General features: G+C 44.9%; 7 protein-coding genes across 8 annotated transcripts, besides 9 other annotated features; 3 read left to right on the forward strand and 4 right to left on the reverse strand.

Annotated features, from left to right (window-relative positions):
- Positions 1-1,651: 1,651 nt before the first annotated feature.
- TSTA_048240 (uncharacterized protein) lies at positions 1,652-2,129 on the reverse strand (the record flags this gene model as incomplete). The annotated part of the gene is made up of 2 exons (XM_002485289.1): positions 1,652-1,935; positions 2,012-2,129. The coding sequence occupies 2 exons, from the start codon at positions 2,127-2,129 to the stop codon at positions 1,652-1,654; spliced, it is 402 nt and encodes a 133-aa protein (XP_002485334.1).
- A 1,725-nt stretch (positions 2,130-3,854) lies between these two features.
- Positions 3,855-3,911: a sequence feature (CT-rich).
- Positions 3,912-3,932: 21 nt separating this feature from the next.
- Positions 3,933-3,953: a microsatellite.
- Positions 3,954-4,000: 47 nt separating this feature from the next.
- On the reverse strand, positions 4,001-5,578 carry TSTA_048250 (uncharacterized protein; the record flags this gene model as incomplete). The annotated part of the gene is made up of 4 exons (XM_002485290.1): positions 4,830-5,578; positions 4,485-4,565; positions 4,120-4,224; positions 4,001-4,068 (listed from the first exon to the last, which is right to left on the reverse strand). The coding sequence occupies exons 1-4, from the start codon at positions 5,434-5,436 to the stop codon at positions 4,001-4,003; spliced, it is 861 nt and encodes a 286-aa protein (XP_002485335.1). The 5' UTR covers positions 5,437-5,578.
- Positions 5,461-5,482: a sequence feature (AT_rich).
- A 988-nt stretch (positions 5,579-6,566) lies between the features above and the next one.
- TSTA_048260 (uncharacterized protein) lies at positions 6,567-7,579 on the forward strand (the record flags this gene model as incomplete). The annotated part of the gene is made up of 4 exons (XM_002485291.1): positions 6,567-6,789; positions 6,845-6,979; positions 7,041-7,271; positions 7,329-7,579. 4 exons carry the CDS (start codon positions 6,567-6,569, stop codon positions 7,577-7,579), a joined length of 840 nt encoding a protein of 279 aa, XP_002485336.1.
- A 1,117-nt stretch (positions 7,580-8,696) lies between these two features.
- TSTA_048270 (uncharacterized protein) lies at positions 8,697-9,077 on the forward strand (the record flags this gene model as incomplete). Its single annotated transcript, XM_002485292.1, has 1 exon — positions 8,697-9,077. One exon carries the CDS (start codon positions 8,697-8,699, stop codon positions 9,075-9,077), a length of 381 nt encoding a protein of 126 aa, XP_002485337.1.
- Positions 9,078-10,121: 1,044 nt separating this feature from the next.
- Positions 10,122-10,334: a mobile genetic element.
- A 1,011-nt stretch (positions 10,335-11,345) lies between these two features.
- On the forward strand, positions 11,346-12,673 carry TSTA_048280 (phosphoglycerate mutase family protein). Its single transcript, XM_002485293.1, has 4 exons — positions 11,346-11,806; positions 11,867-12,133; positions 12,205-12,423; positions 12,473-12,673. The coding sequence occupies exons 1-4, from the start codon at positions 11,628-11,630 to the stop codon at positions 12,537-12,539; spliced, it is 732 nt and encodes a 243-aa protein (XP_002485338.1). The 5' UTR covers positions 11,346-11,627; the 3' UTR covers positions 12,540-12,673.
- On the reverse strand, positions 12,648-12,956 carry TSTA_048290 (uncharacterized protein; the record flags this gene model as incomplete). The annotated part of the gene is made up of 2 exons (XM_002485294.1): positions 12,648-12,830; positions 12,852-12,956. The coding sequence occupies 2 exons, from the start codon at positions 12,954-12,956 to the stop codon at positions 12,648-12,650; spliced, it is 288 nt and encodes a 95-aa protein (XP_002485339.1).
- Positions 12,653-12,727: a sequence feature (C-rich).
- A 200-nt stretch (positions 12,957-13,156) lies between the features above and the next one.
- On the reverse strand, positions 13,157-16,236 carry TSTA_048300 (2-dehydropantoate 2-reductase, putative; the record flags this gene model as incomplete). Of its 2 annotated transcripts, XM_002485296.1 has the most annotated exons (5): positions 13,157-13,846; positions 13,915-15,406; positions 15,485-15,914; positions 15,976-16,016; positions 16,079-16,236. In XM_002485296.1, 5 exons carry the CDS (start codon positions 16,234-16,236, stop codon positions 13,832-13,834), a joined length of 2,136 nt encoding a protein of 711 aa, XP_002485341.1. In that variant the 3' UTR covers positions 13,157-13,831. The 2 variants fall into 2 exon arrangements, with proteins under 2 accessions (XP_002485341.1, XP_002485340.1); XM_002485295.1 differs by having other exon boundaries at positions 13,157-15,406.
- Positions 15,445-15,467: a microsatellite.
- Positions 16,237-17,308: 1,072 nt separating the features above from the next.
- Positions 17,309-17,417: a sequence feature (T-rich).
- Positions 17,418-17,561: 144 nt separating this feature from the next.
- Positions 17,562-17,618: a microsatellite.
- Positions 17,619-17,712: a sequence feature (T-rich).
- Positions 17,713-18,405: the final 693 nt, after the last annotated feature.

Raw genomic sequence — 18,405 nt, forward strand, 5'->3', positions numbered from 1 at the left:
GGAACGAATCATCAGAATCATGGTCAGGTTGTGGGGTGGCGAGAGCAGGTGAAATAGTCGAGCCGTTATCCTGTGCGGCGGTCTATATAGAGGCTCCCATCTTCCAGATTATTTCCTGTCTCCTTTCAGTCAAGTTTTGTCTACGTTCGGAACCTGGTTCCTTAAAACCCTTTAGCCATAGAGAAAAGAATATAAGATACAGAATTCAAAGACTCTCTAAAAGCTGAATGAAGCTCAGTTTTATTCCAATGAGTTGAACTAAGCCTGATCATGAATGAATGGTTCTTATACAAGAAAGACAAAGGAGTTGATTTGTTTCTCTCTGTTGTGTTAGAGAATGGGGTCACTAAATGAGCACGTTAGCCAGGAATGGAAGTGTGCTCGCAGAGGCCGAGGGATGTTCCAACTTCCAACAAGTAGGATTTTTAACAACTAGTCAACAATTGTATCTCTCATTACATTGTGCAAACTCCTGAAATATTACTATAGAGGTTTGTAGAGTTTTCTCCCTCGCGCCTACTGCCTTGGAATGGCGTGTTCCGAGTAGATAATCATGTAGGCAAAATATTTCATGTATAGTAGAACCCTAACCTAGGTACTGCACCAAAATCAGGGCCCCATTAGAAGGGGGTTTTTGGAAGGGGTAATAAAAAGCATGTTTTTGGTCATTTTCCGGCATAACAGAAAGCTCTCCCGAGCTGTAAATCTTATACGTATCTGGGAATTATACTGATCTAGGAGTAAGGAGCACTCTGATATACTAATTTATCTAGTCCTGAATGAGTAAGAGCATCCTTCAGAAGTAAATAGATCAATTCTAGATATGATTGATGTAAATCTGGAGAGGCCTTCTGTTCGTTATAGCTAGGGGGCGGGATCCCACCCCAGACTTATGGTATGAACTCGCACAGCCAAACACAACCGCACCATCCTTTTGCAGTCTTTGAGGATCACGTACATCTGTGCATGTTTGAGCACCACGCCGAGCGATCTCGTGGATGACTAAACAAGACTGGTTGCAGAACTGATTACAGTCCGGATGGAAAGTAATAGGCCGGTACCAATACAGCTTTCCGCTCCATTGCTTGGCCGCCGCCATCTCACCGACAGAAAGTAGGACTTGTTTCTGAGTGAACTGCAAAATACATGAGTTGGTCGCTGTCAACAATCCGGCCCGTTTAGGAAGAGTTTCCCATCCACTCATGACCTTCGTCTTCTGGAGGTCCGGGCTGATCAAGTTCCCAAGGGAACTGGCTAGGATAACTAGCATATCTTGAGTATCGCCTAACATAGCCTACGAGGGACCGCTGCCATTTTTCCATTTCATCTCTCTTTGGGACATGTTTTCTGCTTTCAGGGAGAGCTAGGTAAAGTCCCAGCCGTATAGTGATCTACCAGAAAACAACGTGAACCGCCATTCTTTGCTCTCTCGCCGGATATTTTCTGCATTTCGTAGCTTCTGAAAATCTTTCATGAAGTCATGGATTACCATACCAAACGTCTTCATCTGCCCATCCTCAATATTCTTATAAAGTTCCGTATTTCAATGGGTCTTGACGACATCGTACGCCGCTGACCCACCGTCAGCCACCGCAGTTAGGTAGGGAAGAGCCTCCTGAACGCCTGGGAAGCAACGCTGACGAACATCGGGCTAATTCAAATACGTCAAGGCCATGTGAACGACCAAGCTAAATTCAGGAACAAGCCATCCGCAATCTTTGGTACGATCGTAGACCAAAACGGGACGCCGACGAGCATTCGTGAGACGGTCTTCAAGATCGCGGTGATCCTCCAAAGGCACATTAATCCGCGCCGGCACAACCCATTTACCGCTTACTGTTGTGTTAAAAATCCCTCGGATGGAAACCCGGCGCTCATCGTACCTTCGTGTGCCATTTCGATCCGCGACTTTGTCTCGGGTAGCAGACACGAAAGCTCAATGATATGTTGGGACGTTATTGAATCACGAGTTCCTAGTAGTACCAGGGCATGATCGCAATATCCCAGATACGCCCTGAGCCGAGCGAGCTGGCCAATGTTATAGGTCCGAATCCAGTGAGGCGATTGAGCAATAACTTGGACGGCTTCTTGAGCCGAGCTCGCATCTGCGATGTGCCACTGAACGCCATCTTCAAATCCTCGGGAAGGAAATAGTATGGTTGATGTACCCACCAAGACAGTGCCGCCGTCGTAATTCATCGATACGGAAATATCCGCAAAGCGTAGGAGAAGTGGAAAGGGAATTTCCAATCCTATCCCATGGTGGCGGTAGAGCACTGGGAAGCCAACTGCAAGCGTGCTGCTTCGTAAAATGCTTGTCCAGCATGACTCACCTAGATAACCGTCCAGCGAATAGTGCTAAATTGACAGACAGAAACACCGAGACGTAGGGGAGATCCAGTAATGTGCCGTCGCTAGAAAGGGACCATGGCTGGACTCTGTCTGCTTACATGTAAAAACAGAACCTAGCCAGGCTATTTGTTCCATAATGTCAACAATTTCCCCCTGAGATGCCCCCCTGATGGTGATTCTCATGTCATCTCTTCTATTAGTTTGGAAGCTTACCCCTCGACCATGAGAGATATCTAATACGGCATATTTAGTTCTCAATGCTTCAATCAATGTATCAAGAACTTTGAGCCTTCTGTCATGCCAGGTTTGAGCCACATAGTCTTCACACGACATCATCTGTGCATTTTTCATAGAGCCTGTCAATGTCACCGCTTTCCGGAGATCTTTGATTCGAGGAAGTTCTCTCTGTACGAATCCGGAAACATCCCAATTCACTTCAATATTCACATTACTCGAAAGAGGAGCTAATGTCAATCTTCCTGGAGACTTTGGAGTGACAACTTTGATGATGGCGCTACAGAAACGGCTGCATGGTTTGGCTGAGAAATTTCTGCAAGCAGGAGCACTGTTAAGAGAGACTATCCCTGAGGTCGTTTCGGATTATCCTATATTCGGAACAGGCCAAACCGCTATCATATTTAAGTGTTCATGTTCAATGGCGACGTGAAGAGGAATTCTTTTGTCTAGACTCTCCATGTTGACATCGGCACCGTTGTCGAACATCTGAAGCACCATATCCATATTATTTTCCATCACCGCCGTATGGAGAGTCATTTGGCCACTAATCTATGGATCTCTTGATAACCTGGAAGTTGCAACATGTCTTCTATCTCCTTCTATAGGATCTTCTCAGGGAGTTTTTGAAATCTTCTGCACACTTGTAGCCGCCTAGCCACTCCGCTAAAGACTTCCTTACACTAAAAGTGGCTCTATCCGAATTCGATGGGTCCCTGGACACGCGAGAAATCTCTGAGAATGAGGTGGCTGATCTCACTGCCAAAGAAGGTGTTGCCTCTATCTTCCCTCCTCCACACCGGTCCTCATACGCCTCGCTAAAGAGATATGCCAAGGCTCGAGCTCGTTCCGCTGCCCAGACACTATGGCAGAGCGTGGCAGCGTAGACATACTAAGATCTAGGAGTCACTACATCTTCTAAGTGCTTAGATGAGCCTTCACTCACTTAACGTGACCTCGGCCGTATCATCGCGGCCCGCACTGGACATGGAGACTTCGCGGACTACCACGAATGATTTAATCATAATAGTGTTTATCTTCTCTGCTGATGTGGAGCACGGAAAGCACCCCTACACTTCTTCTTCTTCTGTTATATAGCTAAGAGACGTGCCCATCGTCCTCATGGGTCTCCTTCTGAGGTCATCTCTTTTCTTTTGGCCACTGCGAAAGGAGCCTAAAGGTTAGCCACATAGCTAGCAGAGACCCACTTCTTTGAGCACATTTGCCCTCGCCAATCTCTCTTTAGCACCTAACTAAGACAGTCCTACTCTTCCTTTATATTTCTCTTTTCTTTCCTTTATTCTCTATTTCCTCTTTCTCTCTTTGCAAAACTTACTGTTCAAATATGGTGGTGGTGGTGGTGGTGGAATAACGGGTCATGGAGTGTAGGTGGACCATGGCAGCTGGTAAATACCTAAAGCCCACTCAGAAGTGGACCTTCTTGTAAGACCACGGCAGCTACGGAAATGCGCCAAAGAGTCTCTTATCTGTGTATAAATCTGATTGATATATATCTTGAAGCCCGAGGTTTACCCCTCGGCGGCCTATGTCCCAATAGGAATCGGTGGGAAACGTGCGAGTCACGAACCACGGCCGTTAAATAGAAACACACAAACACACACATACACATATACTTAACTTAACTACTACGCAGTTACTTAGTCAGTTTTGCCATTTAGCTTCGTTCCTAAGTCAGTTCCTCACATTGATGATATCTAGTGGATATACCCATGGTCCCATGAGCAACAAATCTTCGAAACTGTCCACCCAGGTTCGGTGGCAGTCCTCTTTCGTTACACATCAAGGTTTATGGTGCTAAGTGACTTCTTTATTCTAGAGTGTAATGTTTAGCGCCTGGGTTTACCTCCTTACAGGAAATCTACAGCTTGTAAACTTACCTACAAAGCTCGATTCTCCCACCGCTGATATGTGGATCAAAACATTCTTGGGTCCGAGGTTTGCATCTTCATCTCTAATTACTAAAAATCTAATTCTGTCAATTGTACTGTACTTTCAAGTTTCAAAGGTAAGTTATTCAGCTGAATGCAGAGATGGCGATACACCACAAGAAACAGCTGAGCAGATATTGCAGGGGTATAGAGACACTTCTCTGCCAGTGGATTGCATAGCCGGTCGATCGCCTAGGTACCTCGCCGAATGAGAGATGTATCATATCAATATTCTGAACTCCATTCAGCATCTTGCAAATGTAACTCCAAAGTGTGCTCCTGCCCTCATGTCACTCCGTGATGAGACTGCATCCAAAGTCTCATTCGTGCAATGCTCTGTGTGAGAATATTTTCCAAATCGTGAGTTCATTTTGGCGCTACCATCATTGATTCTATGCAACCTTCTCATCATGAAAATACAATGGCCAATATGTTCTTCCTGAGGAGCATACGTCATCATATGGGCTCTCTTGGACAGTGCTTCCTCGCTTGGAATCCATTCAGTTCGGTTTTTATCGGCAAAGAATGGCCATGGTCTTGGGAATCTCTCTGGTCTCGTGAGCCATTGCCGGAATTCATCTGCAGTTTCCTTATCGTAGCATTCCTTCGGTGTCCATGTGTAGGATAATATATCAAATTCGCAACCCAAAGCTCTTGCTTCTTCAACTGAGTGTCCACAATGCAATAAATAGGCAGCTTCGCGATTTCGGAGGAATAGTTGTGATAAAAGAATCGTGACAGCAATCAATAAAGTCACCCCTAGTAGCCCTAGAAAATATTGTCGAGTGGGACGTAAGAGATTTTCTGCATTCTTCGATGAATCTTCCTGCATAGAGGCCTTTAAAAATGGTTCACGAGACATCGCGTTTTCTTCATCTTGCGTTGAAAATTGAGGGGCCATATTTCTCACTGTATGAGTGATTGGAATAATTAATTTTAATTAATAAGAAGATAGATGGTAACAAGATAAAACTTATAAAGATATTGCATCTTCATATGTCCTTGACTTCTTCGTAAAACTTGGTGTGCATTGAATTGTCTTCAGTTTTTATCACTAAACATCTGCTGCCTGTAATACTTATATCCCCACATCAACTCTCTTCATCCTCAATAAATTCTGTCTCTGAGGATCCACAACGAACTTTAGTACGAAGTCCGCATTAAAAAGCATCATACAATACCTAACTATGTAGTACGTAATTCTTGATACTGGGGTTGTGGACCTTTAGTAAATACTATGGTTAGGGCTGGTAATTTTGTTCGTCCGATTTTCCTACAGGGGCTGGAAGCCATGAAACCTAGGTTATTTAGTTATCTGTTTACTAATCTAATATTTATAAGTTTATAGTTACCGTTAGTTAACTGTCTTAAACATTCATTACAGCTTGGTATTCAGCCTACATATGTAACTTTAATACAGATGGGACCAGTAGTTTTGTTAGTACGATCTTCATCTTCCTACAGAGGTTGAAATCTAATGCATTCTATTAGTTATATTCGATTATAAATCTATATTTTATATAACCACCTTAAACATCAATTAATACATCTTAGTATCTGAGGATATTGGCCCGAACCTTCCTAATATGAGGTCAGTCAATACCTAACATCCCTCGCCTTTGTGTGCTGCTAAGCAGCTGTGCATATATTCCATCAGAGTATCCAGGCTCGCCGGAATCTTGGGCCAGGTTCACTCAAGGTACCATGAAGGAATCGCCATGGAAGGTGGACAAATGCCCTTTCCCCTCTTTCCTGCAAGACCCCTTTGTCGTGCTCTCCAGGGCCTCAGGCCCCCATTAACGAGCCTCGAGTTCCCCGAACACTAAGGTAACGGAGTTAGGCAAGTGCGATGAATTACGTACATAATTACTAGTGTGGGTACGCTTTGGTTTCATCACTACTTGCTCCTGTTAAATCCCTCACGAGGTAGACATGCAAGAAACGGCATAAAACCAACTCTCAGGACAGTCCATGGCAATAACGCAGTCAGCTCTCATCTAAGCACGAAAGCTTCCGTGGGAAATGTTCAAAATGCGGTTGAACCTGCCTGAATATACTCTCTTACCGATGACGAATGCTGCTGAAGCTAGCAATCGGAATGCCACATGGCAAAAGCACTTATGGGGCTGCCTTCGAGATAATCGGAGCATCATTCACATCTCAGTGCTGTATATTGCGATTCTCACACTTTTAGTCTATAATAACTTTATATGGACTGTGGCAAGGCCAACTGACCCAAGTCAGATACTCTACTGTAAGTAGTTGTAAGTTATTTACACTATCATCACGCTAATATTAGCATTTACCAGCACCTGCCGAAAGTACCCTTGAATATGAAACCAAAGTGTTTCCAGAAAATATCTGGACCAAAAGCCCATATATGACTGGAGGCAATGGCCTTCCCTCGAACGAAACCGATGGCTTGTGGGATGATCTTTATAAATGTAAGCCAAAATTCAAAAATATGGTTTTTGCTTCGTGGTTGCTAATAAATTAGCTCCACAGATGGGATTGTCAAAGTTAACGCAGAAGAAGCATCCAATCTCCCAAATAGCACAGCAGAGCTGCCTCACGAGTCAGGATTTTATGTAATAGAGATTGATGTCTTTCATCAACTGCATTGTCTCAATTACATCAGGAAAGCTCTCTATCCTGATCGATATATGCATGAATTCCGCGATGCATATGATACAGAAGGAAAAAGAAACTATTCTGGGCACGATGCAAGGCACTATGGTAAGGGTTTATAGTTGCTATTCCACATTTACTACTGTATGCTGACATTTAGTATAGATCATTGTATTGATTCAATCCGCCTAGCAATGATGTGTCACGCCGATATATCGATAATCCCCTGGCAGTTTGATCCAGCAAAAGAATATCCAACTCCCAAGCTAGAAGTAGCACACACTTGTCGTAATTTTGACGCTGTACACGATTGGGCTAAAAGCCGCGCAGTTGCAAACGAGGGCGCTTTAGAGTGGTCACCTGGCCTTGAGACAGATTTCAATATGTTGGGTGGTGGCGTCCTAGCTCTAGTTTAAACTGTATGTATATAAAAAGAGAGATACAGCAAGATAGGAGGAGAACAGGGATTAGTTTAATGATGATCCGTATCCTATCTTAATGCTTATATGCTCAACTTGGTTTGACTTCTCTCAAACTTAGCCATACGTATCTCTCGCAAGTTTGTTACAGAGTAGTGGTGGAAAAAGGCGACAGTCATTAACTTCAAGTTGACACTATATGGCTAATATTAAACTAGGAGGAATAGGATTATACTATTAGAGAAACAATCAAATATGGTTGAGATGGCTTGAATAAAGTATGTAAAAGGTAATTTGTTTAGGTAAGGTGGTATGAGCTACTCCGTACTTAGGATGTGCTTGAGCAGTTTTTGAATGAGTTTATTAATGCTATGCAAGCTAGATGCTAAGCTGTAATTAATGTTTAAGATGGTTACATTTATAAGATATTAGATCAGTAATCAGATATAACCAGCAGAAGCCATTGGATTTCAAACCCTGTAGGAAAATCATACTTCGTAATCCGTATGTAACAAAATTACCAGCCCCCAAATGTTACTACTCTATTAGCATCATATCGTTGGTTCCTTATCGGACCCACCACGATAACCTTAACCTAATTGAGACCGTGGCGATCAACTGGAAAATACGCTAATTTTGACCATATACATACGTACGTACGTACATCGAGTCATCGACTTGGCCATCAAATCCTATTTTTGGTAAAACGGGATATCTGCACATAAAACACTACATGGTAACATGGCCCTTACAAGTACGTAAATATATTCCTTCGTGAACATATCCACGTTTACGTACAAAGTACCCGGTTCTTCAATTACCAAAGCCCCGTGAGGTTACCATTTTTGGTGGTATGGTACAGTTAATTCCAGGATTTCTTATATCCTCCTGTTGTATCTAGGTATATAAAGCATACTTCTGGTCCATATAGCATCCCACTACTCTCAAACCAACAACTAAATAAACAAAAAATCTATATTGGTTTTATATTAATCAATTTTATTCATTATGAAAGTCTTGAGTCTCATTTTAGTCTCACTGGTTGTTACCACCAATGCCCTTCCAACCGGTAATACCAATTGATTTGTATGACGGATGTACATTATATGTTAATATGGTTATAGGGACTCAAACTAGTCGAAGTCTGAGTGTTTTCTCGGGTAACGAGAAAAGATCCAACATCGTGGATCTGGGGGATGAGGACGACAAGTGGAGCAATAAGGCCGACGAGAAGAGATCCAATATCGTGGATCTGGGAGATGAGGACGACAAGTGGAGCAATAAGGCCGACGAGAAGAGATCCAATATCGTGGATCTGGGGGATGAGGACGATAAGTGGAGCAATAAGGCCGACGAGAAGAGATCCAATATCGTGGATCTGGGAGATGAGGACGATAAGTGGAGCAATAAGGCCGACGAGAAGAGGTCCAATATCGTGGATGAGGAGGATGAGGACGACAAGTGGAGCAATAAGGCCGACGAAAAGAAACTCTAGAAAGTCAATATCATCGTGGACATTTGAGGCTGAGGATGATACCTGGAGCAACCATGCTTGGAAATCTTAGGCACTAGTAGTAGTACGTATATTAGGAAATCTTCTAAATTGAACTTTCTCAAGATCCTCCACCGCCTCACTTACCACTTTACTAGGCTTGTGCCTGAATGGTCTCTCCATTCAGAGAAAAGAAATTTAGGGCAGTTGACGATAAAAATCGTCAATCCGCAACAATTACTCTTACTTTAAATTCTTCAGTTATCTTCTGGCGAATATACGACTCTTTAATTAGCATCTCTATCAGTACCATTGCCTTGCTAATACAATGTTAAGATGTTCATAAGTTACTGTTGGTTTTACTACGGTCCGTATCACGAAGCATAGACGGTAGTAAGGCGCGAACACGAAGCAGCCTAACGAGCCTGACAATATGAAGCTATCTTGATTCCTAATATTGTGACTAGTCCCCAAGTGCGAGGGGGACGGGGGATAGCTAGTTAGATATATACGTATTGGAACTTGCTATGCACTAGCACAAACTCAGTTAAGCTCAATGCTCAAAGATGTCTTTATAGTGGGAAATATTGATATTGACCTAATTCTGCGCACTCTCTTCTATCTACATTTTGAGGGGATTATTGGACACTATTTATGCTTGAGAATCCCATATAGAAGATATCCAGACAATCTCAATAGATGATTCTCGACACAGAGCTGTAAAATTGATTCGTAGATTCAATCTTGTGACTTCAATTCTCGAATTTTCCTGGTATCAATGTTGTAGGCTTTCCTTGATTAGGTTTAGCTTACCTAATCCTCGACAATACGCGGCACGCACGTGCCACGTCAGACTAACTAATCCGGTGCCGAAACGCGTAGGTTCCGACAGTTACTATACCTATACCCGCACATCATGTACAACCAGGCTAAAACGAAGTTTATCTGTATGGAGAGCAATATGCTGAAGTAGCCACGCTGCCCTTGACCGCTACCGCTCAAACCCATCACAAATCAACATAAGCATTCTTATAGTATCCTCCTTCGGCTATGCCTCCGGATGCCTAAGAGATTCCTTGCTGCGCTAAACACCCTCTCAGCAGCGACTTCAGAGGCAGGTATTGCCAGGTAATCCCTGGCTACTGCTGTCATCTGCCGATACTCATTCTTGTGTATTCGCCACCAATTACATAGCCAATTTTCACCCGCGGTATCTGTAACACCGACTGGAGGAGTTCCGAAGTACTTATCAATATCGGAGACTAGATATTGATCTTGTGGCTGCAACTTCTTCAGCATTCTTGATTCCACATACCCAGTTCTCCCAAAGACTGCTGTAATAGAGTGGAATAATGCTCAACGTCGCTAAGCACTTAAAGTGAGGGATCAGGTAACATATAGAATAGTACTGGTATTGTAAGAAATCGGTGAATGGATCGTATAGACTCAGAGAATTGATATCGTTCAGTAATAGTGATCAATGATCAGTTGCTTGTAAGTATTGATAAGGAGATGATTCGATGCGTTGAATCTCTGTGTATTACTTGTCTTCTTCTCTCTTCTAGTTACATACAACTCAGGGGTTGAGACTATAATTAGCCTCGGAATCACTAGTCATCACGTGACCTTATGATCATATTCTTTACAGGTATCTGCTCAAATCTGCTCAAAAAAGATACTAAGTACGGAGGTATAAGAAGCAAAGTAAGAGGGATCTATCTACTCGAAATAACATCGGGCGTGATGTGTTGGAACCAAAATCATGTGACTAGCAGATTACAGAAGTCGAACTACAAAACGGTTCGCAAATACCACAAAAATACCAGAATCCTTAGAAGGGCATCATTTTTGGTGAAACGGTATTACATTTAGGTTCCGACAAAGAGACTCGACGCATGTAGCGGCGGGAGATGCTAGTATTTACTCCTCAAAGACAAAGATTGCCACCGTTCTAACAGGGCCCTGATTATTAATAAGGCTTATGGCTAGTTAGGTGAGCCACTGTCAATTCACACAGGTCACTTTGAGTATCGGTGATGATTTTGACGATATTGACGATATGGAAAAACGATATCGATATTGTATCGTCAATAGCTCTAAAGAATCTGCCATGTACAAGCAGGGGAAAGTTCCATATACCTCTTCTACGCTCTGATTGGCTGCTTATTTATGTAAAAACCTACTTAGCTCTCTCCCTAATTGTTAGGGTTAGGGCTTCGCATTAATCCTAAACACACGAACCCCCTGTAAGCTGGACTGTAAGCTGAGTATGGTTCAAATCAGAGTTCCATTCAGGCGGGCTAGCGAAACGCGTGCCTTACCAGTAGGTTAAGCAAGAAGATCACGTAAGAATGAACCGATCTCATCAGCACCTTAGTATTCCTTACTAAACACTAAGTAAACATAACTTACCCCACGAAACTCCGTTGCAGTCCGGATTACGTAGTAGTACCCCACCGTGTTCTACATAACTATCGCATTCAATCCTACACCATCCCTCTCTTTTTTGATACAAGAAAATTGAAGATACTATTCAGGGTATAGAAAACAGAAATGCCCGTCCCCAGGTGCTTCATAGTCCGCCACGGCGAAACAGAATGGTCTCTCAATGGCCGACACACGGGCACAACGGACATCCCGCTCACAGCCAACGGAGAAAAGCGAGTGAAAGCTACAGGCAAAGCGCTTGTTGGCGATGATCGATTAATAGCGCCTAAGCGATTGAATCATGTGTACGCCTCCATCCCATTCCCCTCTTGCATGAAAAAGAAATTGATTGAATGTGATTGAAGCTATGTATCACCCCGAAAACGAGCTCAGCGAACATTCGAATTACTCCAAATCGGATGCAAGGAACGACTACCCTGGATTGAATCGGAGAGTAGTTGTAGTTTCGAACAACCAATCGCAACGGAAGCCAATATTGAGATCACGGACGCCATTCGCGAATGGGATTATGGTGACTATGAAGGATTGACAAGTCCCGAGATCAGGGAGCTTAGAGCCAAGCAAGGATTGGGGAAATGGGATATTTGGAGAGATGGGTGTCCCGGAGGAGAGTATGTCTCATTCCCTACACTCCGAAGAAGACGCGAGACGAGGAAATAAGCTGAATGGAATATGTGGATAGATCCCCCGAAGACATCTGTCGCCGTCTAGACGCCTTCATCGCCAATCTCCGCGAAAAAAATCATAAACACTGTTTCGGATCTCCCGACAATCACGAGAAAGGTGATGTCTTGGTCGTGGCGCATGGTCACATCTTGCGCGCCCTTGCGATTCGTTGGGTTGGGAAACCCTTAACTGAGACCGCACTCATTCTTGAAGCTGGTGGTGTTGGAACATTGAGGTAACCCTTTCCCTAACCCCGATATCGAGAAGGCGACTGACGATAATAGTTATGAGCATCACAACATCGAAGAACCAGCCATTATCCTTGGTGGTGCGTTCGTTGTAGAAGATTAAGACTGACCGACTGGCGCGCGTCGTTAGCTTCCTCAAGCATAGCCTCCTTGTCACAATGCCAATACATAACTCCTTCTCAGATTCTTTCCCTTCGTAGATGCAACGAAATTAATCCTTCTTATCCCCCTCCTCCCTTTTCAATCCCTGCCCCTGCCCCTGCCCCTGCCCCTGCCCCTGCCCTTGGCCCTGACTCTGATTCTGAGTCTGCTGCACCCCTTCCTCCCCCAAAACCTTAGCAGCCCCCATAAACAAACCACCTACATAACCACCCAAAAACCGCATATCGCCCGCCTGCACGGCCGTCATTCGCACCAGGTTCTCGGTATCGGCTAAATGGGCGTTGAGTTGCGCGAGTTGCGAGTGGAGGTGTGCGTATTGTCTGGATTTGGTGGTGGACATATTTGCGTTGTTATTCATGTTGTTGGCAGCTTGAATTGAAAATTGATAAAGTGCCAGAAGTGACGATGATGCTAGGTGATCATAGACAGACAGAGAGAGGTTGGGTGTAAAACTGCGTGTATTGATGTGGGTTTGTTTGTTTCGAAAGGTTAAACTTGTTTGCATTGTTTACAATGTTGAATGGACTAGTTAAGTCACGTGGTCTACTCCGCTGAAGTATCAAGACCAATTAATACATTACGAGAGAACGTATCATATTAATTGAAAAATCATGTTCAACTCCATGATTTTGAGCCAATATAGAAATAGGAGCTAGCCGACTGTCACGAGCTAGCCATCAAGAATATAACATGAATTTGATGTATCAATAAAATAAAACACCGCCCCCCCCCTAAGCATATATCTGACAAACAAAACAGGGGAGTCGTCGTATACTGAGAAGACAAAAAAAGAAAATGATGATGGATGCGCCGGGGATGCAGTATACAAACTGTCATACAAAGAAAACAAGGAAAATGGAAAGACGGTCGTGGTGATGATAATGTAGAGTAGGCAATATAACGTGATAAGATGATGATTAGGGTCAGCTCCCGTGTCGGCTGACCAAATAATGATAATGAAAAATGGGCTTCCAACAAACCGAGACAATAGAACGTGCGTATCGTCGACTGAAGCAGCCGGAATGGAAAATCAAAAAGGGCAGAGAATGGAAAGGTATATCAAATTCCCTTCTGGTCATATTGTAACCACAATCCAAAACAAATTTGGACACTCGGGAAAATAAATGTAATCAGGATGTCAATTAGCGAACCGGCATAGGTATAGGCTGTCCAAGGCTAATCTGGCTGCTGTGAGCAGAGTTCTCCGAATCTATATTCGCACTCGCTCCGCTATCACCACTCTCCGCGCTGGCACTCGCACTACCAGTCAGACTTCGCGCGTTTGGAGAAATTTTTGGCGGGTACGGATTGCTCACCCCAAGATGTTGCTCAACTTGCTCCGCTGCTGTATTATTTCCATTAACGGGAGGGTATCTAGGAACTGGTTGTCGCATGTTTGGTGGAGAAGGACGTTGTTGTGGTGGACCCCATGACTGCTGATGATCTCCAGTTGCTGGCCTTGGCATACCTCGTCCATTAGGAGGACCAAAGGCAGCCGGCGATCCGCTTGTTCGTCGGACAGGACCAGGTGGATAGGGACCTGATTGTCCCGCGGGACCAAAATCACCCATACGGCTAACGGTGCTTAACGAATTCGCTCTCGAATCCATGTGTAGCTCTTTGCGATCTACGGCACCATATCTATTTGACGAGTAGGCCATCAACGGATCGTCCATCAGCGACGAATGAGTCATGGGTATATCATTGATCAACCGCGAGCTTGTTGTACTCTTCCGGCCGCCTTGTCCACTGAAAAATCGGAAGGACGATGAAGGTCGCGAAGGAGGACCATTCATTTCGGGGTTACGTCGCAATTGTCCAGCGCTTGGTGCTTTTCTCGTTCGGCGGGAAGTGACGCTCATCATGTCAATGTTATCAGGATCTAGTCCAGGTGGCGGACGGAAGTCTTGAGGATCAAAGTAATCATCTTCGTCTTCTTCGTCGAAAACAGATCTTGGCGGAGGCGGGGCTCTAGGGCCACCACTACGAGGACCAGGAGGACGCTGTCGCATGTTCATTTCCCGTTCACGAAGCTGAAGTTCTCGCTGGCGAAGAGCGAGTTCCCGTTCCCGCAAGGCAAGATTACCGTTAGCTCCTCCATTAGGCATATCCATATTTCCATTTGGCGGGCCGTCAGAAGGAATAATATCATCGTAAACAACGAGGTGGCTAAACTCTTCCAATCCGTTGTCATCGAATGACGCATCTCGGGGAGGCATGCGAGATGGCCCGGCTTGTGCGCTTGGTGGTCTCAGCATTGGCCCACCAGGAGGCGGTCCCCTTCGTTGTTGAGGTGGCGGCATGGGCATTCCCATGTTTGATGAAGTCCGGCTTGCCCGCATGCCGTTGGCGATGGGCGGCTTCTGCTGCTGAGTGGGAGGCACAGATGCTATTCTAGGGGGAAATTGAGTTGTAATTCCTGGTGGCGGCGATTCAGAATAGGGTTTGGTCTGGTTGACGATATTGACATGATGAAGCATGGCGTAGAGCGTTTCTATACGAGGTAGGCTGATGTTGCTTTCCATTGCAAGACGTACTGGAGAACCCAAATAGGTCTCGACCTCCATAGGTCGACGCGCGAGAAAGTCCTGGTACATGGTAGTCGTCTGCGTTTCGGCTGGTGCAGCAGTCATTCTCTCAATGACCTTTTTTCTGTAACCCGAGTCGAATGAACATCCCTGTGTCGATGCTAATTTCAGAAGCTCATCAATCACGTCGTTTACCAACTGTCGCACGCCAACTTTCTCTAATAATTGGGAATGGTTGGGTGTGTTGAACAGTACGCTTGTTGGGTGGAAAGCGACAGGACTGCAGCGGCCGTCAGCACGATACTCAACAAAATCCACAAAAAAAAAAAAAAAAAAAAAAATTAGCCAATGAGCTTACCCAATCATTCGGTCGAACTGTTCCTGCCTGATATTTGATGAGACCTTGCAATCGACTTGGCCAGAACTCAAAGTCATCGCCAGGGCAGACGCCATATCGTTCTGAATAGAGGCAGGAATAGACGGGTTTTTGCTGGCAGGTCCAACCCACATCTCCGTAGACCCTTCGTGCTCAAAGTCGCTTATACCGGTCTGATTGATGACGGCATTTGAGACTAGCGACAAGACAACGTTTGTCGGAAACCGTTGTTCCAAATGTGACTCGACACCTAGCGTATTAGTAGTATTAACGAGGATGCATGTATGTTGCGGCGTGACGACGGATTCGATGACCGATCCAAGATCATATATATCAGGTAGAGCTTTGACGGAAAGAACGACGTAGTCGTAAGCAGCCTCTCGTGAAGCGGCCTCTTCAGGCGTTCGCACGACTAGTCCAGGGTCAGTCTCGTCAGTCATAGTCTCGCGTGTTGGATCGTGTCAGGAACTCACCATGCCGCGGCTTGAATCGTTCGTTCCCGAATTTCTTCGATCTATTCACAGACACGTTAGGGGCGCCGAACACAGGGCGAAGCCTTGCGAGGAGAGAAAATACCGAAATGAAACCCCATATTGAGCGACCGATTCGAACCCAGATTTCCATACGAGCGTGACATCACATGAGTTGGTTGATTGAAGCCTCCATGATAGAAAAGCCGACACTGCGTTACCACCGACTACACAGAACTTGAGCGTTAGCCGTCGTTTCCCCATTGTCGCATAATTAACGAGTAGAGGTAAAATGAATAAATTGTGGAACAGTAATTCATGTAAATGTGACGATGATGACAACAACAACAGCAGCAGCAGCAGCAACGAGCGTAAATTTGTTCAAAAAAGAGAGTGAATATGTGTTTGAGAGAGGAAAAGAGAGTGGTATGTCGGGGCAGTAGAATGGACGTGGGATAAGTACCTGACAATATGCGAAGGCGCGGCGGCGAAGGAGCCATTGTGGCAGAACTGCGGAGGCAGGCGACGTTGACGAAGTCGCTCTAAATAGTTGGAAAAAGCAGGAACGAGCGGCGTTGGACGACAACCTGAGAAAGAAGTAGTCGACTCGACAACGGGGGTCGCGACGACTGGGCAGAACGAGAAAACCGGGACGGGACGTAGCTGGCAAGAGTCGCTTTCAGCACACGCCGACTGACCCGAACAGCTCACTTTTAATCTGACAAGCTAATGGTCGCTGCCGTGGTCGTGACGCATGCACTTCCTAATGGAAGGCAAGTGCGATCGATATAGGCGTAAATCTCGTAATTGAAGAACGCGCGATGATAGTCGGTCAAACGAGGGTCGAATGCAAGTTCGGGGTAAGAAGCTACCGGGAGCGCCGGATAGTAGGGACGCAAATTATTAGACTGGGGGAGGGGGGAGTTTTTTTTTTTCTTTCTTTCTCAGATGCAACGACAGCGAGGGAAAACAAGGAAAAAGAAACGAAACAATGGTGAAAACGAAGGATCACAATTCTATGTCGGGGATGGGAAGAAGGAAGGGAGAAAAATTGAAGAGAGGAAGAGTTTGGGGCGGGAGTCTCAGGGCAAAGAGCGACTGACGGGGATGGAAATGGGAAGGAGGAAGGAGGAAGGAGCAAGAATGGAGGAAGGCCAGGGCGGCATTGGTTGGTCCCTTAGGCAGCCAACTCTACTATGTATGTATCTCTCCATGCAGTTTCTACGCGGTAGTACATCGTTAAGTTACTTTGATCTCGTGTATAACCAACAACGCACTTCTCAACAGACACAGCTTGATAGAAAACAAACACGGCGGTATACACACTGTCTGATTCTTCTTTCCTCTTCTCGTCTTCTCCTTTCCTCTTTTCTCTTTTCTTCTTTTCTTCTTTTCCTCTTTTCCTCTTTTCCTCTTTTCCTCTTCTCCTGTTCTCCTCTTTTCTTCATCTTTCATCTCCGGTGGGTCATTGGCGACTCTGGGCCTTCTCGACCCAGGCTGGATGCTGCCGCCGGAACGGGCAAAGTCGATGAGGCTCCATAATTCATTTTGCACTTTCAGGTTTTGTCTATTTTTACTCCCTCGGATTGATTATTATTATTATTATTATTATTACTACTATTACTACTATTATCATTATCATTATTCTTTTCTTCTTTTTTTTTTCGTCTTCTTTTCTTGCTGTCTGCTCTCTCGTTTACTTCTCTATTTTCACTTCCTTATTTTCGCTTCCTATACTTTCACTTCGATTTTTGATGCTTTTCACCAGTTCTAAATCCATCCAATTCCGAGCACCCCTGTCCAAGTCGTACAGACTATTTTGATTCTTTCTACTAGCACAGCATGACCAAATCCGGTAAGCGGCATCAGCAGCCAACCGGTGGTACGTATCTCACATCATCCGAGATGTCTCAACGTTGACAGTCGGCTTGACAATTTCATTCTGCGTACAACAACTGTCCAACTACTCTATTCTCAACATATCCAAGAAAGAAAGTGCTAAGCGGTACGTGGTACGTGGTACGACCGGCATACGTACTACGGCAGCGTGTGCCAACAAATGATAATCCCGACGTCCAGTCACTCTGTGATCAATGGACCAGTTAGTCCAGCCACCAAACAAGATATCTCGATAATGGTTTCCGTGAATCATAGCTAGCGCGGCATGGGGCATGGGCATGGCTACAGCCTACAGAAGAGTCAGCACTAACCACTGACTAAGTATTTGCAGCTCTGAGACTGCCAATTTCACATCGTTATCGGTCTTTTATGCCAATGCGTACTTTTCGGATCGGCGAAGCAGAAACCGTCCGGTCCGCTCATCGTCCTAACTCCGTTTTTACCCACTATCCAGGTTATTTCTCGCCGTGGCTCAATGGATGGAGACGGTGGTGACTCTTACCGTTGGCTTCTCTGATCCACACACTTGCCCTG

This window comes from Talaromyces stipitatus, genomic scaffold (genome assembly GCF_000003125.1).
Source record: "Talaromyces stipitatus ATCC 10500 scf_1105507295515 genomic scaffold, whole genome shotgun sequence".
NCBI classification, from domain to species: Eukaryota; Fungi; Ascomycota; class Eurotiomycetes; order Eurotiales; family Trichocomaceae; genus Talaromyces; species Talaromyces stipitatus.